The sequence below is a fragment of the Desmodus rotundus genome, chromosome 10 (genome assembly GCF_022682495.2).
Source record: "Desmodus rotundus isolate HL8 chromosome 10, HLdesRot8A.1, whole genome shotgun sequence".
Lineage (NCBI taxonomy): Eukaryota > Metazoa > Chordata > Mammalia > Chiroptera > Phyllostomidae > Desmodus > Desmodus rotundus.
In genome coordinates, this window is record NC_071396.1 from 9,922,987 (window position 1) to 9,946,946 (window position 23,960).

Genomic DNA, 23,960 nt, shown 5'->3' on the forward strand with positions numbered 1-23,960 from the left:
TTCGGCCGTGCTGCCGGAGGAGGGCGCTCTGGCACTGGTCCCCATTCGGGTCTTTCGAGGTGGGCTAGTGAGCGTCCCCACGCTGGGCCCGCACCCAGAGAGTGGCCAGCGAGGCCAGGATGGCCCGGAAGAAAGCGCTTGCTGCGGCTGCCACGTAGCAACCCTGGCCTCGGAGCCCAGCCGCGATCCCGGGTCCTGCCGGCTTCCACAAGGAGAGGGAGACATTCCCCAAAACAAACAGCCCAGGAGGCTTGGAAAGCCAGTGTTTGCAGCTCGTCTCTTTTCTCCCATGGGGGGGGGCGGGGTTTTGCCCCAGAATTCCAGAATGCGCGTGACTATAGAGTCACGGGAGTCTTTTCTGAATGCATGAAGGTTCCCCACCCACGATTTCTTTTCCCACATCTCAGGCCGAGGGCTGGACAAAGGACTCTGTAAAGGAGCTACCAGCCACAAGTCGGCGGTGACTGCCTGAACTGTAACTAACCCGGACTGGGATGTGCAGAAAGAGTAAAATACACAGAAAGCTTAGTTCAAAAGAAGATGTAAACTATCCCATTAGTAATTGTTAAATTGGCAACACGTCGACATGTTAATATTGTAGATATAGTGAGTTACATAAAATATATAATTACATTATTTTTACCTATTTCTTAAATGTGGCTACTAGAAAATTTTAAATTACATGTGTGACCCCCATTTGTAGCTGTCATATTTCTCTGTTGGGTGGTACAGGTTTAGGGAGTCCCAGCCCTGTGACCTTGAATTCAAGTTCATTTTTAACCAGGTAAACTGTGGTAGCAGAAGTACCTGGGGCTCCCCAAGCCAGCGCTGTGCCTGGCAGGCAGTAAGCATGGCATTGGTTAAAATTAAGTATCGCTCCAACATAATTTTAAACCCCATGAAGAACCAGAGAATGAATGTGTTTCTTAATTCCAGTTAGCTTTGGGAGTGATGCAATTGTGAGACCCTCTATCGTGGCTTGCAAGATTTTAGGTCTGGAAAACACACTCACACCTTTGCTGGTCGTGTTGCCCTTCTGTGGCCAGGACATCGGCTGTGACTGTGAAGTGTCTCCAGGGCCTTGAGGAAATAGGCCCCCCTGAGGCGAGAAAAAATATCCCTAGTTATCCCACAAGGGTCGGCACTTCCCCGACACCGAATGTCCTTTTACAAACCCTTTACAGATCCTTGAATGCCAAGACTACTTACTCTGTGCCTGCAAAACAGATGACCCTCTCCGAGGGGCTTCCCTTGGAAACCTGGGGCCTCAGGCCTCCTCTTAGACCTGGGATGTGGCATGAGAGTGAAATATGGTTCTTAGACTAATGCCAAACACTGACGAGATCAAGAGGCATGTGTCCATTTGAGCGAGTGCCGATTTATTACAATACCTTAGGTCGTAGGCATTTTCAAAACCAAACAGAGACACGCAGTGTCCAAGCAGGTTTACGGACCAGTGCCTAGTCCAGGTGCACGGGCAACGTGGGATTTGGCCTCCCAGAGGTTTCTGCCAGAAGCAGACCAGGAGCACCGTTCCAGCAGCAAGATTCCCTCGAAAAGACAATCAGGCCCTAAGCCAGCTCCCTCTACCATCCCCGCCCCAACCACCTCCACCCTTGCTTCCTATACATCTAAAGAGGTCCCAGTTCAGCAGCAGCAGGTCCTGCGTGGTGAGGAGGCTCTCCTTTCATAGGCCAAAGACGGCTTCTTCCAACTTTCCCCCACTGTGCAGAGTGGCTCACCGGGCCACTGCGGGGTTTCCGGCTCTTCTTCCTCTTCCCCTGGGGGTTTGGGGGCCACACTCGGGCTCCCTTCTCTGCCCCAGGACCTTGAAACAGCTTCCTGCTTCTTGTGGGAGAAGCCGGCTTCTTGGAGGAGCCTTTCTGAGAGGAGGCCGGGTCTGGACGGGAAGCTGAAGTCACATTGGATAACTTTCTAGCAGCTTTCTCTGATTGCTCCTTTAGCAACTCCAAGACCGTCTCTGGGAAACAAGCATTTATGTAGTGAGAAATTCAAGTCCTGGAAAAGTAGCTCTAAGAAAAGCTCCTCCCATAAGTCCCATGACAGCACGAGGACTCTTTAATATAAATTCTTTTGAAATTAATATTGTTTAGGTACCTTAACTGGCTTTGATCTAAATACAGTACTTCTTTAAGGGTCACTCCAATGGCACATAGCTCTGGAATATGTAGTGCCCTTAAAGACAGTGTCCCTCCTCTATAAGTCTCTCCTGACTGCCCATCCTACTCCAAGGAAGCGGCCTCAGGGTAACATCTCTTTCTTTATATGCCTGCACTACCGGCTTCCCTTCCATTTGACTCAACTCCTACAGGTCAGGTTCAAGGTATGCCCCCAAGCATCAGCACAGTTCCTGCCACAGAAGTACTAAACCAATGAAGCCAAATGAATGTATGAATACATGAGTGATTGATTGAATGGATGAATGAATGAATACATGAGTGATTGAATGAATGAATGAATACATGAGTGAATGAATTAATGAATGAGTCCATGAGAGAATGAATGCTGAATGAATACATGAGTAATTGAATGAATACATGAGTGATTGAATGAATGAATACATGAGTGATTGAATGAATGAATGATGAATGAATACACAATGAATAATTAATGAGTACATGAGAGAATGAATGCTGAATGAATACATGAGTAATTGAATGAATACATGAGTGACTGAATGAATGAATACATGAGTGAATGACAGACAACAGCTCACAAGGGAAGCAGGGTGGTATGCAGAGGAGATGTACAGACTGAGCCACAAGTTACGCCCCTCAACCACAGGACAAGCCGTAGGTGAGAAAGCAAACCCTCCCACCCAGCAGGGCTGTCATGTTTGCAGAGGGTGCCAAGGTCGGAGTCAAAGGTGAGGACAGACTCACTGGCGAGTGGCCTGAACTGGACCCGCTTGCTCTTGGTTTCCACCAGCACTGGCTTGTATTTGCACTTGCCTGGGGGTGCTCGCCTGCAAACAGATAGAAAAAGTGTGGACACCAGGCTCTGAAGATGGGACTAGAGAACCAAGGTCACCACAAAGCACTCATTTGCAAGGTCTGGGTTCTGAGCTCCCTTGTCTGTGGGGATGGGGGGAGGTGTAGTTGGAAATAGGTGACAGCCCAGGTGGAGAGGAGAAAGGACGTGGATGTCACAGGTACCCCGCAGGCCTTTGGACGGCAGTGTCGTGAGGGGCTTATTTCCACATCTACAAAATGGAAAAAGTAATAGTACCTTTCCTCACAGGGGGGATAGTGAAGGATAAACGAGAGCTGTGTGTATACTTGGCACACCGTGTGTGATTAATAAAGCACTTTTTAAATTTTTTAATGAGATTCAAAAAAAATACATGGAACAGTGCCAAACGTATAACAAGTGCTCCATAGCTGCTGCTGCTGATGATGATGACGACGATGAAGAAAATCCCTTGAATAACTGGTGGCACAGTCCCTTAAATAATGCCAGCCTCTCTGCCTTCTCATACACCCATTCTTGAACTGCGGTCCCCTGGGTGCGCCTTCAGAAACAAAAGAGACCCTGGAGACTCCCTCGACTCAGAGCAGAGCTGGAACCTGCCAGCCAGTCCCCACTGCCACCTTCTCGGCCTCATTCCAGCTCTGTCTTGTTGCTATTACCCCCGTCCCACGTGAAAGAAGGAACTTTATTTATTTGATGAACATTTAAGAGTGCTTAGGCTTCCTAATACTTTACAAATATAACTCACTGAATCCTCACAATAACCCTATAAGGTGGGTGCTGTTATTACCCTATTGTGCAATGGGGAAAGTGAGGCACACAGAGGTTAATAAACAGACGCAAGGTCACATAGCTAGTTGGTGGCAAAGCCAAGATTCAAACCCAGGCAGGAGGACAAGATGGAAGGGAGGGAAAATGACACATAAATAAATCAACTGCCTTCAGAACGCTGAGAAGGGTGCATTCAGCGCAAAGACAGCCTGAATAAGCAGGCAGAGCAGGGTTTGTAGCCACAGCGTACTACAGAAGGTTTTTAAAAGTCTGTGCAAGTCAGTGTAATCATAACCAAAGTGAATGGGCGGGGTGGAAATGACTTTAATCCACGAAGAAAACCGAGCTCCTATCCTCAGCCACGGTGACCACTCGGTAAATGTCACCCCGAGGAGGAAGATGAATGAGTAAGGGTGTCTTCAGTGCGGAACAGTGGCTTGATGGCTGACCTCTCATCGTGGCTGCTCTTGTGATCAAGGACAGCTAAATTATCCCTAAACCCCATCAGGAAACTGAGGAAGGAAAGAAGAAGGGATTCACACACACACACACACGCACACACACACACACAAAGAAACCCTGTTACTAGAAAAAGCAGAACTCCCCACCAGACGCCATCAGCCGCCAGAAGTACTTTGAAGACCCTGTTCGGCCCCAACCTCTGAGCACAGGAGCTGTGTGCCGAGCAGAGCAGTTGTGGAGAGAGCCATCAGCAAATTCAGCCCCTGGCCCCCCTGCTGTCGGGGTGGCGAGCCCAGGCACAGCCTCAGGGCCTGAGCTCCTCCAGAACTCCTAAGGACCCCCCACCTGAGATCCCTGCTGCCAAACAGAGACGCACTGTGAGCTGGTCCTGGCTCCTGAGACCTGACGGGCAGCTGGACCGATTTGCCAACTGTCCTGTGACCGCCACCCCAGAAACAGGTAATGTAAGCCTCCTAGAGAAGTTTTTCTCTCTGGGTCTTTCTTCAAGCTGATTTGTGGGGAGACGTTCTTGCTTTGTGCAGGCATCCGCAGAGGAACGCAGCGCCTGCACAGGGCTCCCAGGATGAACGCACCACAGGTACAGACAACCCACCCTCAACAACCTCGCAGATGGGAGGCTATATTGTGGCCTCTGCCGGATCAGCTGGAGGTTGGTCAGCCTCTGAGAGCAGTGGGCGAAGAAGCAGGAGAAACAGCCTACAGTCCACCAAGGGAGGCCATGCTGCCACTGACTTCCCGCAAAGACAGGGGACAGACACCGAGAAACCTGGCAATTCGAGGTATTTGCCAAAGGTCTCCAGAACCTTGACCAAACCCACAGGATAGAGCAGCAGTGCTTACGCAGGTGGTCAGAGGTGAACACCCACTGTCAGCTGATCGCAGACAGAAGTTTCCAGAACCACATTTGAACAACAAAAACAACACAGGAGCCACCGGTCTAGACTAGTCATCCTGGCAAGGCTCGAACTCCTCATTTCCAACCGCAAGGAGACCACAGCCAACCCAAGGCTCCCCAGTCCCCAGAGAGCCACAGTCCTTTGCTTCACCAAGCTGCTTCCATCTCAAGCGTAACTGGTAATTTCCGGTAATTCTCGGGGAGTGAGGACTCTCTCCATGACCTGCCACAGAGATAGAGGCTTCATAGAAATGCACCCGAGGAGAAAACGAGACCAAATCTCACCTGGATGGGTCAACAAATTTGTAAATGGATCCATGAGGTGCGTAGGCACTTGGGTAGGAGGTGGCCAGGAAATAGAGCTCTCCTGCGAAAAGAGGACAGGCGGGCAGTCACGGGACACGAGGCAGGGCCGAGACACAGAGCTGGGGGCACAGAGGACGCTCCGCGTGGCTTGTGGCCCTGGCAGGGAGTGAGCCCCCAGGGAGGGAACCGGACTCCGGACTGACAGCCCCCAAAGACTAGCCCAGAGGGCGGCCCAGCAGAGGGCAGTTCTGCTCACATTCCTGGAGCCAGACGGGCTTCTGCCTTTATCATCTCTTTGTTCCCAGAACTCTCCCTCGTGCACCCCTATTTCCTTCCCCACCTCGTCCCTATTGGTAAGGATGCTCTCTGAAACCCTGAGGCATTCTCTAGGCTGAGAACCACTGACTAGTCACTTTAAATGGCCCCTTCTTTGGGCTGTTACTTGCCCCATCCCCCACCTCACTCTCCCCAATTTCCATCTTCTTCAGTCCTGGGTTCCTAACTCCCCATGACACTCCCTGTCTTCAGCATCTCCTCCTGGTCTTTCCCACACTCACACAAGTCACCTCCACCCACTGTCTCCTTTAGAAGGGGCCCCTGATACCTCCCATTTCCTCTCGTGGGAACTCCTGAAAACAGAGCTCCTTTCTCAGAAGGAACCGCTCACTCCCCCTCGTCTTACGTTCCCTGTGAGGGATGGTACCGTAGAGACTCTACGAGCACAGCTTCAGAGTCAGAGAAATGTGGGTGTGACTTCTGGTCAGTCTGGTCACAGCTGTGTTGTTCTGGGCCACCACGCCACCTCTGTCACCCTCACGTTACTTATTCACGTGCCAAATGGGGATGATAACACCTCCTGATTGTCGGGTATGACATTGGAAAGTGTTCAGGAATCGGCAGTTAGTCCTCCTCCCTCATCCTCCTGCTCCGTCAGGGTGGGTGCTGTGACAAACAGCTTCGTGGGCTTGGCACGACGTCGGTGCCATTGCACGAATTTAATACACTGTTGTGTGTATCACACACTCACTCGCAGCCTTACAGAAGGAAATGTCTACTCACTTCGCAAACTGGAAAAGCCTAGAGCTTCAGGCAGCTCTGGTTATCAAGAAGTCTTCTCCCTTGAATCTGTGGCAAACAGGGGCCCGTGTTATAAAGCCCTGTGCAGAGTGAGAGTGTGTGGGCTTTGCAGGGCCCCCCGCACAGAGTAACACGTGCTTAACACGCTTCGGTTTTTGTGTGAACACACTCTAGTTACTGTCCGCCCCTAGAAGGGGTCGGTGAGTTTGGACACGCCCTGCCCTAGATCCAGTTGGCCCCTCGGACTGGACACCCCAGGCACCCTTCCAGGTGATGCGGCCATTAGATAAAGGAAGTGTCCGGGAGGCACCTGCGTGGACACTGGGCGCCCTCATGCTGGGGCCCCTCCAAACCGTGCAGAGACTTCCTGGTCTAGAACGAGAATGGAAAACGCTGCATTACTGCCGACCCTACAGACATATGTAAATTCATGTCCCAAACACGCCACAGACTCCCGTTGGTTTTTCAGGACAAACTATGGTGGAAGTGAGTCTCATCTGTAATATCTGACAATGTTTTTTTTTTAATTTTTATTTATTGATTTGAGAGAGAGAGAGAGAAGACAGAAACATTGATTTGGTGATTCATTGTTCCACTTATTTATGCACTCACTGGTTGATTCTTGGATGTGCCCTGACCAGGGATCGAACCCGCAACCTTGGGGTGTTGGGACAACACTCTAACCAGCTGAGCTACCCAGCCAGGGCTCCAACTGACGTTTTTTAAAATATATTTTAGGGCAAAACAAAAACAAAAACCAAACTATACTACGCCAAGCGAAGCCATGTGCATTCCTGGCTTGCGTTCTGACTTTGGCCAGCCCTCTTGACAACGTGTTTCCGGTACTGAAACTCAGAAATCCAGCCCACGGGAACCCAGCGACGAGCAGCCCATGTCTGCCACGTGCTCTGAGGCTGTGCCCACCCCAGCTCTCACAGAGAAGACCAGGAGAAGTAAACGGTAGCCATCCATTCCATTAAAAATGACTTACCTAAAGCTGGTGACTAATAATAAAATAATGAGATAACCCCCAGATCTAAACATGTCTAGAAGTGGGGAAGACGGAGAAGGGCGCAGAGAATCTGAATCACTCTGTGCAAAACCATAAAAGCAAAAAACTCTGGAAGAAAATTATTTGCCTCGGAAGCAGCCACCGCAGCTCGAAGGCCCCTCCAGACACACACACCTTGGGCAAAGGCCGGCTTGGGAACACTTTGGCAAAACCTTGGCAAGTCCCCTCCATAGAAGTCAGCCAAGGACACTTGGTTTTGTCTGCCGGATGTACTGACTGGTATTGAGAAATGGCCTATTTGCTCCTGTGAGAAGTGTCCAGGCACCACAAGCCACACTACCAAAGCCAGAGTCGCGGAAGACAGCAGCCCAGGGTCCCTGGGCAGGTCTGCATCCAGGGGGCTCCAGCCTCGAGGGACTCCAGCAGAGGAGGGGCTGTGACTTCCATACCAACCACCTTCCCCTGCACATCGGCCGGCCAGCCTGTGGTTTCTCTCCTTTTTTATATGTTTACACTTCCAATTTGGAACTCACATAGACTTTTCTCTATTAAGGATGCTTGAATTTTCCAATAAGCCCTGCTCCTCTCGAAATAGCCATCTTGAACCATCTATTCCTCAGTGAGGTGAGAGGAAAGGGTGCAGGAGCTGACTGGACATTCTGCATGGCCTGCTCGGGTCAAGGTCTTGTTCAGCCGCTCCGAGGTTCAGAGGGAGAGGAGACCAAACACACAGGAAGTCGTCAAGGGCCTGCTTCTCACATATGGAGAACCCCAGGTCTGGGGGGGGCCCTGGAGATCACTTTAGTCTCTTCCTTGCCTCTAAGCATGGCTAGATCCAGTGCCAATAAAATGTTATTGTTCAAAAATGTAATTGATGGCCCTGGCTGGTGGCTCAGTTGGTTGGAGCATCGTCCCCATGCACTAAAAGGTCACAAGTTGGATTCCGGGGTCAGGGCACATACCTAGGTTGCAGGTTTGATACTATTGGGGTGTGTACAGAAGGCAACCAATTGATGTTTCTCTCTCACATCAATGTTGTTCGTTCTCTCTCTCTCTTTCTCCCCCCCCACTTCCATCCCTCCCTTCCTCCCTCCCTTCCTCTCTCTCTCTAAAATCAATAAAACATATCCTCAAGGATTAAAAACAAAATGTAATTTCTGTAAAACTGAAATTTAAAAACCCACTTTCTGGTTACAGAATTTGGGGAAATACATTAGAAAGGAGTCCTTCTCTCTCTCTCCCTCTCTCTCACATATACGCTCACGTGCCTCGCATTGCTTATGCCTTTGACGACATATGCCTGCCTTGTCCAGTGAGTAGCCAGCTACCTGGCTGTCGACCTTTCCTCTGATCTCTCAGGAAAGGGACTGTCCCCTGCTCACTCTCAGCGGGTGCCTCACAAACTCTTGCAGGGTCAGGAAGGAGCCCAGCCCAGCCAGGGGCTGGTCATCAGGGGTGCTCTCTCCCAGGTGACACCCCAACAAGACAAACACTCCCTGTCCACCTGGTTTGCCTCATTTTTGGCCTTGTCCACCATCCTATCACAGCAGATTAAATCACTAAAGTAGATAAAAAATGCGAAAAGCATAGAACAGTCTCTAGTATATGGTAAGAGGTGACTAAAAGATAGTGGAAATAGGAGAAGTGGTCACTGCTGTTTAAATAACAATAACACACCTGACTGGTGTGGCTCAGCTGGTTGGGAATCATCCTGCAAAGCAAAGGTCACCAGTTCGATTCCTGGTCAGGGCACATGCCTGGTTACAGGTTCAGTCCCCAAATGGGGCACGTGCGAGAGGCAACCAATCAATGCTTCTCTCCCTCTCTTTCTCCCTCCCTTCCCCTCTCTCTAAAAATAAATAAATAAATTCTTAAATAAATAGCAATCATAGTAATAATAATAACTGATTAATTGTTCAGTTCATGAAGCCTGTGTTCCAGGAAGCAGAACAAGAGGACCCTGCACGGTGGTTACCGGCCTCGTCTTCGGCGAAGGAGATGATGAACTTGCTGTAGGTGCTGACCAGCCCTGGGAAGGCACAGGATGCGGTGTTGCCCAGACAAATGTCCTGTTTCTTCCATTTCTTGGTTTTTCTATCTTCCTGCAAAGCCATAAGTCGACTAGATAAAAAACAAAACCTTATGTTTTAGGAATCCGTAGTTCCACCCTGCGGGATATTTTTCCTCCTAGAAGCAGAGCGTCCTTGAGTACTAAGACTGTGTCTCTGAGAGGGGAGCAATAACTAGCTCTCCCAAGGCCCCAAAAGCTGCTTGACAAATACCTCCATCACTCACCTGCCCCGGATGGGCAAGGTCATCTTTCACAAAGGAGTTTGGCGCCCTGAGAACATTGCACCACTACAAAAGGCTAACTTAAGTGTTATTAGTTACGTGACCTTTGGCTAGTTGCTCAATATCTCTAAGCCTTAGTTTTCTCATCTGTAAAATGGGAAAGGGAATTAGAATTTACCATAGGAAAGAGCTGGGAAGGTTAAATAATATACATAAATATGTCACCAAAGTATCTGGCATAGAGTAAAGGCTCAAAAACCAGTAGCTATTATTATGATGATGATGATGCCTATATAATAGAAGGAAGACGCTTTCTATGCCTCATCATCTACTGAATTAAAGGCAGGTTTTCAGAAGAAAAGGGAAAGGAATTGGGTCAACCAGAGGTGTCACCTGAAAAGTTTACGGAAACAGAGCCTGCTGAACCCCAAGTAATTCTGATGCATATGCTTCGATTACAAATCACTGCATACTAACCAAGCGATACCTATGGGGGTGAAATGGGAAGTACGGGATGTGGCAAAAGACACAGAGAACAATTAAATCCCAAAGCTCTCACACGTGATGCGGGACCTGGCCCATTGCTGACTCTCCCCATCTCTATAACCAAGAACTGCGGCATGAAAATATTAGCATCCTGTCCAGCTCGGGTGGGGCAAAGGAACCAGATTTACCCTCCCACCTCAGACAAAAGCCTAGACAAACAGAACGACAGTGGTTTAAAAGACTGTGGAGAGTGGGAAGGACCGTGCTCCCTAAGAGACAGGAGACAAAGTCCCAGCTCGCTACCTTGGACCAGTTTCCGCCTCGGGGAGGGAAACAGAGGCAGAGCCCCCGCAGACTCCTTGAGCTGCAAAGACAGAGCAGAAAGACCAGCCTCCACCCAGCTCCCTTGTTCATGAAAACGTCGAAATAGAAAGAGAGACATCCACCCTTCCTTACCCACTCATGAAGTCCCCAAAGATGTAGAGGCCATTGAGATTCGGAGACTCGCACCCACGGTAGACATGCCCTCCGGTGACTGACTTCCCCAGCTCATGACTGTAGGCATAGATTGGGAGGATGTCATCTGTCCCAGAACAAAGAAAAGGAGTGAGTGTTGTCGCTCAAAATCAGCTGCTTCGAGGGGGAAGCAGGGGGCTTTTTAACGGAGTTGCCTGATTGAGTGGAGACCATTTTATTCTTGGTTGGTCTTCAGAAGGACAGGCAACTAAGACTCACATTTGTCTTTCTCAACAGACAAGCCACGATACTTGTGAACTTCCCACTTGACCAGCCTCTGCACAGAGGAAGCTGAAAATCCCCCCACGTGGGAGGCAGGTCCGGGGACACTTCAAGGACCCGCAGGGCAGGACACACCCAGGTTTCATTCCCCCACCTCCGCCGCCTTCAAGAAGTGCTCACCCAAAGAGGCATTGAGACAGAGTTTCTTGTCGTAACATTCAAACCCTTCCTTTGCTCTCCAGCCATAGTTTCCACCTTTAACAATGATGTTGATTTCTTCAAACCGGTTCTGTCCCACGTCCCCGCAGAACATCCGACCTCGCCCCTGGCGCGTGACCGGGTCCCCTCGGTCCACGGCACAGCGCCACATGTTTCGGATTCCATAGGCGTAGATGGCGGGGTGGGCCCCTGGCTCAGAGACGAACGGATTGTCCAGCGGGACACGGTACCGCCTGCCCTCTGAGCCTGCCCCGTTCACATCGATCCTTAACACTTTTCCCAGCAGGGAACTTCTGGAAGAAGGAAGGCCAAACACCAGGCACCAGATAAGTACACAGAAGTGTAATTGCTGGGTCACAGGCTAGTTCTGTTTCCAATTTTTTGAGGCATCACCTTACTGCTTCCCATAGAAGCTGCACCATTTTGCATTCCCACCAGCAGTGCCCAAAGGTTCAAATGTCTCCACATCTTGCCCACACCTGTCTTTAAAAAAAAAAAATCACAGCCATCTTAACAGGCGTGAGGTGGGCTATCCCATTGCGGTTTTGATGTGCGTTTCCCTGATGGTGAGTGATGCTGAGCCTCTTGTCACGTAGCTGGTGACCATCTGTGTGCAGGATGAGTAAGTTCTAGAATCTTCTGTACAATACTGCCCCTATGATTAACAATGCTGTATGGTATACTCACACTTTTTGAAAGGTAAAGCTTATGGTAAGTATTCAAAAATAAAAATAAAATAAAGCAATGAAATGAAAGAGATAAAATAAAATAAAATGGCACCGGACCAGAGGAGACAGCCTAGGAAGACCTGCTAATAGTTGATGCCTAGCAACTGCCGGGGATCACCTGGGGAGGCATCACACATACCTGTACACACGAGGTATGAGGACTTCCTGGTTTGGGGTTCAGGGAACCACTAGGCCAAAGTGCGATGTAGTTCTGGTCCACGTGACCCTGAGCAAATCATTTTATTTTTACAGTGAGATGGAGCCTCCTGGGCTTGGGCTAATACAGTGCACATTTAGAAGGGGCTCGTTCTCTGTACCTCACACAGCAGTGTGGTTGGGAGAAAGAACGGGGGCCTTCAGAGGCTCTGCCAATACCCAGGCCCCTGGGCCTCAGTTTCCTCGTTTTACCGGAAAGCAGGGGAGAATAGCACCACCTTGCAGCGTGGTTGCAATGTAACTGTTCAGAGAGTTGTTACAAGAGTTGCTGGAACACAGCAGGCATTGGACAAATGTTAGCTTTTTATTATCACCATCAACCACAATGTTGTTACTATGAGGGAGAAGGCGAGCCCAGTGCCTGCTGGGTGCGAGGGGCAGACAGGTCACGTGACCTCTAGCTGTGCTAGAATCTGAGTGTGAATTCTGATTGTGCCCCCAACTGGCCGTGAGACCTGGAACGACTGCTTCACTCTCCTCTGCCTGCGTTGTCTAGTCTGTAAATGGCTGTCATAATGCCTACATAATACGAAATTCAAAGGATTTATCAATTCCATAACCATTTATGAAGTGACTCCCTTGTGCCAGGCACTGTTCTCAGACCTGGGGCTGCATTCATTAAAACATAAAAACGCTTGCCCTTGTGGATGGTTACAATTACATTCTCAAGTAAACGTGAGGTGTTGGGAGCATCACCCGACAAGCACCAAGCACCCGGTACACACTGGCTCTCACTACCTAGCTGTCCCGAGTCTCTGCGGCCCCGCAGCACGCCTGGAGCTCACGCTCACTACGCTTGCAGAGTCGAGTTGAACTGGACGGTCAGAGCGTGGCGTGCATAATGTCCTGATAACATACATTAAACATCCTGAATTCATCTCTGCAAAGAGCTCTGAAAATCCCAATGACATGCATAATATTAACTACCAAAATATACTATGCCTGAAACGCCCTGGACCAAAAATACAAAAGAAATATCCCCCCCACGTGCCTCGGCAGAGGGAACTCCATCGTGCTGTAAGTGGTCTGGGTTTGACCCTCCGGAGACTCCCGCCCAGGAAAAGTATTGCCCCCGGGCTCACCCTAAGGGGCCCGGGACCCAGCCTCCCCCCAGCTTACTTGTTCTGAGCATTGCCGAACTTGCCGAAGGGATCCCCGGCCTGTCCTCCGTCCCCAGTGAATATGTACAGATAGCCGTCCAGACCGAAGAGAAGTTGTCCGCCATTGTGATTTGAGGCTGGTTCTTCTAGCTCCAAGATGATTCTGGAAGGAGAAAAGAAGCCACGCATTAGGATTTCATGTAAGCTCAATCTGCATGCTCTTGAGATCCTCAGAAACGGCTGGTCCAAACCAGCCAAGACCTGCCTCCGAGTGTGCAAGGATCACAAAGCAGGTCACACTAGGGCCTGAGACACCCCTTGGACCCTAGTATGACTCCTTCATGCATCATTTTCCTTTCACATTGTGACTTCGGGAGATGAGGACACAGCCAGGGGAGCAGCCACCCTTTTCTGAGGCTCGGCCTTCCTCTCTGCTCTGCCGGACCCCTCAAATCCCTTCCTCTGAGCAAGTGCACAGAGGTTAGTGTACCAGTTCCTCGTGTTCTTTTCAATCCCCCAGCCTGTCTCTATGGGAAGAGAGACAAGGCAGAAAGAAGAAGGAAAAAAAGCAGAATGGTAGAGGGGAAAGGACGTGAGCTTGGGGTCAGTTAGCCCTGAGTCCTTCCTCTGTGCCATGACAGCTAGCATCCTACAGCATGAGAATTCCTACATCCAGGGGAAAGGGCCCGGGATCTAATGGCCACGCCATCATCGGAGACTGCTAGTCCATGCATATGGATACTATCTTCAAGTATCTCTCAAGCCATTATGGCTGGGCCTTTGCTTACCTTCTACAAAGCCAAGCCAGCATGGCTCCACCTAGGTGACTACAGTGATGATGAGACCCCACGAAGACCCTTGACTCTGAGTCTACCTTGGGCTGTCCTCACAAATCACCAATGACACAGTAACTAGTGATCTAAAACTGGGAAACCCCAATACCTCCTGAGAGGGCTGACGACAGTGTCCGAGAGCACGGGACGTGATGCTCACCGGTCGGTCTCACCTTTCTGACCCTAGGTCGGCTCTGTTGGGGTCAGCCTGAGAAGCCTTCATCTGGCTAATCCGGATCTTTTCCACCTTCTTCTGGCCCAGGCATGAATAATAGATATAGAATTTGCGGTTTCGGCGGAATTTGGGGTGAAAAGCCAGCCCCAAGAAGCCTCTCTCATCCCCGATCCACGGAGTGGTCAGCACGACTTTCTTGAGGTCCAGGAAGGGTTGTTCCAGGCGACTCCCGTCGGGCAGGTAGACCCACACCATCCCCACCTGCTCGGCCACGAAGACACGGTGGGTGCCATCCCCAGCGTGGACCATGGACACCGGGTTCCTCAGCCCGTTGGCCACCTCAGCCAGGCAGAGCTGCAGGCAGCCCCGACGGTCCCTGGCTACCACACCCAGGCTGCGACTGAGATGGTCATTCCTCAGGACGTTCGGGAAGCAATAGTCCTGGTCAGGAAGGTTGAGGAGGTGGCAGAAGTGGGCGCCATCTTTCTCATGGGACTCCCGGAGGCGACGGTCACTGGTCAGCAGGGAGATGGCAGAGTGACAGTGAGAGTGGAAGGCGGAGCAGTAGTCGGCGCAGAGGCCCGGCAGGTTCCGGAGGGGTGTCTGAGGGTTCTCAGCGTCATAGAGGTGGGCCGCATAGGGCGAGCACTCCTAGAAGAGACAGCGAGCTCAGTTCCCCACTGTCAGACTGGCCCCCACGGGGCTGGTCCCAGTATTTTTTGTTGTCACTGTTCATCTTTTTCTTTTGCTAATCCTCACCCAAGGATATGTCTATTGACTTTTAGAGAGATAGGAAGGGAGAGAGAAATATTGATGTGAGAGAATTATGGACTGGTCATCATCTCCTGTAGGTGCACGATCGAACACACAACTTAGGTCTGTGCCCTAACCAGGAATCGAACCCTCAACCTTTTGGTGTATGGGACAACGCCCCAACCAACTGAGCCACCTGGCCAGGGCTGGCCCCAATTTTTGAGCAAGCAGAAGGAAAAATTGGTCTGGGGAAAGATCAGGATTCTGCAGTTTCTCTGACCAACTCCTGGGACCCAAATTTTCCATCCAGTTAATCTCCTGGAGGCAGAAAGGGAGGGAAAAAAAAATCTCTCCTATTCACCCTACAGCTCTAACGCTTTAACTTAGTTTTTGATACATAAAGTTTCACTGCGATGAACTTTTAAAAGAAGAAAGATAGTGCCAAATTTCTCCATCTTTCCCTTTATTATAAGTGCTGTGTCTGTAAGATTTGACTTCTTTATACAAATCGGAAGCAACGTGGCCAAAGTTCCACATCTGGTAAATCTGAGCATCGAATCCATAGTATGAATTATTTAATTTTCTGTCCTTCTCCACATGTTTGAAATATTTTAAAATTTAAAAACAAAATGATCAAAATGAACACACAATTTATCTATGGCTCCCAGAGATTAGGCGTCTAGTCATTTCATCACTTATTTCTCAAAAATATTTCAGTGTTTAATGTACATAAACACTCCCGGTGCTACAGGAATTTCATTGAGCATCCTGGACGAAGGATCCCTGCTATTCAGACCTCCCAAAACCATAGCAATTTTTAGGAAATAAACAGAGTGTTGTGTGTGGACAAGCAATTCCCAACAGCGATGGAAGGCAGAGGCAACTGAGACAGAAAAGTACACAAGGCCCATTTAAAGGGTGTAGTCTGGGGTTGCTGAGTAGCGTGGAGTCCACCACCCCAGAACCCCAATCTCTGACATCTCCCCCAGCCAGCCGGCCAGCACAGGATGGCCTGTTGTCTTACGACTTAACAAAGGACCAGGTACATTGTTTCCCACATGTATCTGAGTTCCCCATTCCCTGGTATTTCAACCCTGGCTGCAGACTGTGGAGCCAGGGCCTGGTTATTGGGAGGAGGGGAAGAAAGAGCCCAGCAACTCACAGCACTGAGTTCAGGGTACTTGTCAGAGCTGCTGACAAGGAAGCAAACTGCACCCTGGCTGGTGGCTCAGTTGGTTAGAGCATCTTGCTGATATGTCAGAGTTGTGGGTTCGATCCCTGGTCAGGGCACATATAAGAACCAGCCAATGAATGCATATGTAAGTGGAACAACAAATCCATATTTCTCTTTCTCTCTACTTAAAATTTTAAAAAAAGCTGGTTGGAGTGTCAGCCCAAAGGGGGTTGGCCCATTGGGGTTGGGGTTGGGGTTGGGGTGGGGGTGGGGGTGGGGGTGGGGGTGGGGGTGGGGGTGGGGGTGGGGGTGGGGGGAGTTCAATTCCTGGTCAAGGCGCATATCTAGGATGAGGGTTAGGTCCCAGGTGGGGACACATATGGAAGACAACCAATCGATGTTCCTCTCTCACATGATGTTTCTCTCTCTAAAAATCAATAAAAGTATTTTTTAAAAATAAAAACATTTTTAAAAAGTAGCAAACTGAACCAGTACGAGTCTCACCTCGCGGACTGTGCTTTCCTGGGCAGCAGGAAGAGAAAGGGGAGACAGCACCCCGAAGCAACAGAGTGGAAGTACAGCCGTCATGACACCTCTCACGCAGCAACTCGGGGGCGGCAGGTGGCTTCCGCTCCGAGCTCAGTCACTGTCATTTTACTTAGTAAACTAAGGCCCCACGGGGTCTCTGATGCACACCAGGCACTGTTCCCTGCTCTGGAGCTGCGCAGGGAACAGGACACGGGGTTCTGAGTTCGCGCACACTGGCCCCAGGGTCAGAGACCACTAAGCAAATGCCGGACTCGCCTTTGGAATGGGGTTATCAAAGGCACGTGGGACTCGGGGCCTGAGCCTCTAGCTTCAGGGCCCACAGGGCACTGTTGGACCTCGGACAAGTCCTTGAAAGCCCCTGATTCCTCATCAGTAAAATGCGGGTCCTGGCAGCTGCCTGCCATCAGCGCTGAGAACACTCTCACTACCTGTGTGGGGGTGGAGAGAGGGAGCGCCTTTTAAACAAATGAACACGTGTGGGTTATTCTGATTCTTCAAATCCCCACAACAGGGGAGCTCTGGATTTGGCTTTCTGAAATCTCACCCAGTCGGGGAGGGGCAGGGGGGAGAGACAGAGGCAGGGACATTTTTACCAAGAGAATCCTCAGTGTTGGTCATAGCGCCCAGCCAGCTTCTGCCCAAACGGCTCTCCCAGCGCTAATTCTCCAGGAAACAGCCCCAGGCGATGCCACCCAGGCGGCTGGCTTCTGTGCCAGACTCTGCTGTGTTCCCTGTGTGGAGAGCTGGGGTGGCCACTGAACTCGGGGGCAGCGGCAGCGGGGCAGCCAAGTCACCACAGGGGTGCTCAGGAGGGGCTCCAGCCCCAGTCTGCCTGGATTTCCTGTGTCTCACCCCCAGTCCATCGCTGGAGAGCTTCTTCTCCCCATGGCAAACTTTTAATCGGCTCTCCAGCGCTGATGGCCCCCTGTCTCCTTGAAACCCCCTTCCCACAATGAACCTCCCTTCCCACGATGAACCTCCCTTCCCACAATGCGGCCCGCACCCGGCATGGGTGATACCTGCCAGGGAGGTGGGTCCTGGCTGCTGGGGAGCCACTGAAGCAGAATCTCTGAGTCATTGCACTCAGGCACTACAAGCTCTCCCAGCCCAGCTCTGGAATGCAGGGGTGGGGACGAGCCCCCAGCTCTGGCTGCCGCTCTTGTCACAGCACGACCCCTGGCACCCATGTCCCAGAGGAAGCCTGGACCCTGGCAGAGGCCATGGCTCCCCTGTGTACCGCATACACACCATGGGTGGGTGCTGAGCCCAGATCCTGGGGCACGGCAGGGAGGACCCAGGCCACAGCTGCTCTGGAAGCATCACCAAGAACACAGCCACTAGCTCCTTCTCTCCCAGCCCAAGAGAGCAGCAGCAGGGCTAGCAGGACCCGAGGGAGAGCTTGGGGGACCAGCAGACACCACACTCAGCATGTCCTCTTCCCTGTGACCCGTCCAGAGCCCAAACCTCTAAGGGAGGGAGCTGGCAGCTGAGTTTCTAAAAGCCTGGGTGCCCAAGAAGCCCTCCTCTCCAGGCCCCCAGCCACCCTCCCAGCACCCTGGCCACTGGGGCTGGAAGGCACTTTTCTAAGCCAGCTCCCTCACTTCCCTCAGGGTAATTTTTTTACACTCTGGCCTACCTGGCAAAGGATGTCTTTAATGTAACCGCCGCACAGCTCATGGCCCTGGAGGTCCAAGTAGTCCATGATGTCGCGATACCGAGCAGCGATGCGGTGGTCCTTACGCTGGTCGCAGCAGCCGAAGGACGCATAGTCGGAACAGAACTCGAGGTGCAGGGCGGGCTGGAAGGGTGGCCCGTAATCCAGGCACTGGGGGTGCCCCTGCAGCCAACCCACCTGGTCCAGCAAGAATGTGAGGCAGAGGCAGAAAGTGCCAGAAGGGGTCAGGAGCCAGGGACCCTGCCAACTCAGACGCCCCCCAAGAACAGATTTCCTTGGCATTCTGGCCTGGGCAACTCTCAGCCTGCTGTTTGCTCAGGTTGGCTTCCCTGCTCTGGGCTAATTCCCGCCTTCCCCCACCAACCCCCCCTCCGGGTTTTCTTCCTTCCTTCTCTCCCCCCTCACCAAGTTCACTGAGGTGGCTAATGAACAGTGTCCCTTCTATGGTCTGGGTAGCCAAGTGTCTCTCGTGAAAGCAGTTAAGAGGTGTCCCTGTCCCCTCCAATTCCTACTCTTGAAGCTGGCCAGGTCCAGGCACCTCCTGCTGACTTATGGGGGTACACGGCTGCTTAGCAAAAAGGGTCTGTGCCGAGAGGTACTGTGATTCACTCGAAGGGCAGAGAATTCCTGCAAGACCAGGAAACTCAGGCTGTGCTTGCAGTTTCTCCCCAAGCCCAGCAGCCCTGAATGAGAACACAGGTTTCCGCAGCCCAGACATCAGGCTGTGGAAGCTCAGGTTCAAGTGCTCCCAGAGCTCAGTGGCCCCTGGGGATCTGGGGGTGGATCTGGGAAGACAGCAGGGAGCTGGAGGTAGGCAGGGGAACTGCATGGGTCCTGGGATTGGGAACGTGTGTTTTCAGAGTGGGGGAAAGGTGGGACATTTCATGAATCAAGGGGACAGTGAAGGAAAAGGAGGGCATGTGACCTAGTGAAAACAAGGGGACTGCAAGGACTCGGGACAGTTTCATCAGGAAGCACAGACATCTGGGTCCTTTATTTTTGCCAAATCGACACCTGCTTTGGGGGGGTTCCTCTGCACTTAGTACATGTTTCAACGTTAGTATTTAGAGAGTATGTTTTGCTTCATACATGTCCCAGGCATATAACAGGCCTCTGAGAACTATATCTGGAATAACGTGGGGTCCCAAATTCACACAGCCCCAAGCCCAAATGGAGGCACGCACAGGGGGACCTGGGCCCCTGGAAACATTAGGTCCCTGAGCTCACTTTCCTTCTGGTACTTTCCAAGCGTCCAGTCCACCCGGAAAAGTCCTCAATGGCAAAAGCTTCCCTCTGAAACGCAGAGGAGATAGACTCTCCTGAGCCCAGGTGGGCCTTCCAAGGAGGGCTTCCCCCGGGCTCTCCTACTCACCCCACAGCCAGCCTTTGCCGGACCTCACCGAGGCGATGTGGAGCCTCCACTGGGCCACATCTGGGCTCAGAATGCTCTGCATGAGGAGAGCCCCCGATGGCATTTAAAACACAGATCTTTCTGTAACTAAGAGAGAAGTCAGGAGGAGGGAGCGGGTAGAACAATCACCAACACGGCCCTGCTCTCCTGTTTGGACTGTTCAACATCCGCCCCTGCTGGATGTGGTTTTGCAGAACGTAACACAGCACCATGGGAGGGGGGGGGGCTGTGGTGTTTCCGCAGTTCTTTGCTCCCAGGTCAAATCATGTCCTCACTCTGGAAGCCTGGGGCCCGAGGAGGAACACTTGGACTAACACCGGCCAGTGAATTCACAGCACCGTCGCTTCTCAGGAATGGGAGGTAGCCCCTTCTCCCTGAGGACTTTCTGATCTCTATTACATTTATGCCTGTTTTCCCTTTGCCACGCCAAACAGTGAGTCCAAAAGAAATGCCTTTTTCAGAAAATAATTCTAAATGGGTGTTTACAGAATTGTAGCGCATATTAAGCAAGCAAGCAAGCAACGAACTATATGGCCATAATAAAACATAAATCTTTTTGTCTACCCAGGACGTGTAAGATCAAATCCGATCTTGTTTTGGACCGAGAGTGATTACAAAGTTGGCAGGAAAAGGGCAGCTAGCAGGCTGCATCAGGGCAACAGCCTGAGTCTCTGGTTATTAAAACATGTAACATCTCAGATGGGGCTAAGTTCCGTTATCATGACCTATTACATGTGACTATGTAATACTTACGCAATAATTACTTTTACAATAGATGACTCTGTTGGTCTGGTAGGTGTGTATTATCATGTGCAAAGCATCGCGCTGGAAGAGGAGCACTCCACAGAAAACTGATAAACTTTTTCAAGGGGTTTATGCCCCGAGAAGAAAGGGTAAAGTAGGCATCTAAGTGATACACGGCAGAGTACAGTGAGACAGCAAGGACCAAACTGCCACCAGGGATTCTGAGGAGACAGCGAGGACATCAGGCTGGGGGGAGCTTTGGAAAATCTGGGTGAGGTCGAACAGGGTTCCTTTTTAAAAAATGATTGCGTTAGTTTGCTAGGACTGCTGTAACAAAATAGCACAAACTGGGCGGGCTGAACAGCAGGAAATTGCTGTCTCGTGGTCCAGAGGCCCGAAGTCCAAGGTCCAGGTGTCAGCAGGGTGGGCTCCCCCTGAGGGCCGTGCGTCTCCCTTGCTTGTCAGGGTCTGCGGGCAGCATCTGGCACTCCTTGGCTTGTGGAAGCGCCAGCCCCGTTTCCGACCTGGTGCCACATGCTGTCCCCACCAGTGCACACGCTTGCGCCTAACCTCTCCCTTTGTAAGGACGGCAGTCACACTGGATTGAGGCCCAACCCGACAGTTTCATTCTAACTTGGTTACCTCTGCAAAGGCTCCGTCTCCAAATACAGCCACACGCTGGGGTGCTCGGGGTTAGGACTTCAACACATCTTTTGGGGGTGCACAGTTCAACACACCGTGGTCACACAGCCAAGGGAGGGGGTTGGGAGGCCGGGTGAATCCGGTGGAAGGGACTGCGAAGTACAGACTGGCAGTTACGGAAACAGTCACGGGGACGTAAAGTACAGCAGAAGGGACACGGTGGTTAACTGTGATAACCACGCATGGCGTCCAATGCGCGCGAGACTCGTCGGGGTGCCCACTTGAGGTGTGTAAGTGTTTAATTACTGTGTCTGACACTAATACTGCACATCGGCTGTACCTGAAAAATAAGTTTTAAACAAATACATGAAAATAGTGTCTTCAATACACGGAGGAGCTGCGATCCAGCTGCGTGTTCTGCTCGTTACAATCACTGACTGAACTGGGAGTCAGCCCAGGCGGCACAAGCGAAGTGTGTACTTGGGAACCATCCTGGTTGGGTTCGGGGCCTGACACAGGCACCTACCAGCTGCGACCTTGGCCAAGTTACTCCATCTCTGAGGACCCGGCCTCCTCTCTCGGGAAGACAGGGATGACTCACAGGATTTGCGGGGATGACGTGACAAAACGCAAAGCCTGCAGTGCTTGGTAAGTGTTAGCGATTATCACGCAGGAAACTGGCTGTATCTTCAGTGGCCCTAACAAAACTTCGGGTGCTGATTCACACTGCCCTTGTCTCACAATCAGACACAACATCCGACACGGGGCCGGCCACTTCAGGTGGCAGCTTTCCTCCGGTTTACTTTGGTCCTGTGGGGCACGTGCTGTATCTCCCCCTGTGAGGCACCTACTGGCTTCACACGTATATTGTAAGTTTGGGTGCTTATTTGTGACAGTCACTTCTTACTAAATAAAGAACAGTGAATTAAATCACTGACAAAGCATCGTACGTCCCCAATTTTCTCACGGATGGTTTAAAATCAGTGGGAATATAAGCCGGTGGGGAAAATACAAGGCGTGCCATCTAAATACCGGACTTCCTCTGAAGTCAGTGAGCCTCACGGAACTAGGACACTAGTTTTCCGAACTGTGATTTTGCAGAAACACTCACTCCACCAGTTTTCTCAAGATGCTGCAAAGCTCAGCTCCTATTCTGGGAAGTCGTTCTTGGCTTCGGAGCCAAGCTTTGCCACTGGGCCTCCGGTGTGGCCCTGGGACACTATTCCTGGGGCAGTCCCCCCACTGTCCAGCTGCTGCTTCCCAGCTTCCAAGAGGAAGGAGAGCCCAGGGGAGGTCTAGAGCATGTCCTCAGATTGCGATGCCAGATAAACAAGCGACCCTGGAGCCCTCGGAAGCTCAGCCAGTGCCAGCCAGAGCAGCCGGCCCCTCGACCCTCGCTGCCCCGCATCAGTCCTCCGAGGCACAGGGACCTGCCCATCAGGCCACCCAGCCCCAAGCTGCCTGTCTTCACACAGGGAAAGAAAGGGAGGAATCTGCTCCACATCTTTCTGTTTCCCAAGCTCCTCAACAGAACTTATCACCAAAATATTCTTCATGAGAGCAAACCTAACACGGATCATTTGGAGTCCAAAAGAAGAACTAAATTCATGTAACAGTATCACAGTTACATTTCGTTACACAAAGTAAGGCAAATTATCCGCAAATAATAATGACTGCTGTAGAGGTATATTCTTTGATTAAACAAATGTTTTTAATTTGGAGATTATTCCCCAATAAATGTTATACACAACAGTACAAAAAGGAAGAACATTTATTTACAAAGAGTAAAGGTAGTGAGACTGTCTAGCTATAATTACAATAAACAAAAATATAAAAGTACATAAAATTACTTTTTTGCAGCCATATAAAAAACTATCTTCTTAAAACACCAAATAAATAAATACATTCGATAATTATCTATTGAGCTACAACGCTGTAGCTACTAATCGGAAATAACTTAAATTCAATATCAGAGTCCTGAATTTACAATACTGTATTTTTTTACTAACTTCTTTATCCGCTTCATTTTCTTCCTCAAAGCTTGATGATCTTGTTTTGAAATATACCGAAAATATCTACAACCTAAAAAGAAATAAAACAAAATAAATAAAAAGAGTTTTAACATTTATCGAGCTCTTCAAATGTATTTCCGCATTCTCAGTTTTGCTGCAGCCCTGGCACACCGGGACTGGAAATAGGATGGCCGGTACTGTCCGCACCGACCGGCCCTAAGCACACCGCAGCCCGCACCAGTGCAAGGCGCTCTTCCTTCCCGCCTACGAGGGTGTTTCTGAGCCGCCAGACTGAAGCATAGACTCGCGCCTGTTACCTGCCCTGCCCCCCAACCCTAATTAAGGCGATGTGCACATTATATACATTCATGTATTAAATGAGCCTTTTCCAAAAGCAAAGTACTGTAGGTTCCCTCTCAGTGTTAGCTTCCAAAGCAGCACAAGAGATCTGTAACAATTCGGAAGTTCTCTGCAGAAAACTTTGATGGGGAAGACTAAACAAACCACAGGCTGGAAGAGGTAAGAAATGGTCTAGTCCTTCCAGCCACCTAGCAAGTAGCTGGATGGTGATCACGTAGTTCTGCCGAGGTGCCTCGTGTGCATCATGAGATCCACTGTGGTCCTCTGCCCGCTTTTTAATCGGACTGTTTATGTCAGCTGTAGAGTTGAATGAGTCCT

At 50.7% G+C, this 23,960-nt stretch overlaps 2 protein-coding genes across 9 annotated transcripts in view; both read right to left on the bottom strand.

Moving 5' to 3' along the window:
- Positions 1–1,382: 1,382 nt before the first annotated feature.
- Positions 1,383–18,765, bottom strand: HHIPL2 (HHIP like 2). Of its 2 annotated transcripts, none has more exons than XM_024575984.3 (9): positions 18,435–18,765; positions 14,321–14,973; positions 13,334–13,477; positions 11,232–11,563; positions 10,770–10,896; positions 9,511–9,656; positions 5,426–5,507; positions 2,904–2,986; positions 1,383–1,981 (listed from the first exon to the last, which is right to left on the bottom strand). In XM_024575984.3, the coding sequence occupies exons 1-9, from the start codon at positions 18,753–18,755 to the stop codon at positions 1,632–1,634; spliced, it is 2,238 nt and encodes a 745-aa protein (XP_024431752.2). In that variant the 5' UTR covers positions 18,756–18,765; the 3' UTR covers positions 1,383–1,631. The 2 variants fall into 2 exon arrangements, with proteins under 2 accessions (XP_024431752.2, XP_045040488.2); XM_045184553.2 differs by having other exon boundaries at positions 1,818–1,981; positions 9,511–9,637.
- Positions 18,766–22,959: 4,194 nt separating this feature from the next.
- The window catches only part of TAF1A (TATA-box binding protein associated factor, RNA polymerase I subunit A), a 51,689-nt gene continuing 50,688 nt past the window's right edge, over positions 22,960–23,960 (bottom strand). For all 7 annotated transcript variants that reach the window (XM_053912845.2, XM_053912846.2, XM_045184573.3 and 4 more), the window contains one exon: positions 22,960–23,352. In XM_053912845.2, coding sequence (XP_053768820.1) covers positions 23,240–23,352 — 113 coding nt within the window. In that variant the 3' untranslated portion in view covers positions 22,960–23,239. The remainder of the gene's footprint in view (positions 23,353–23,960) is intronic.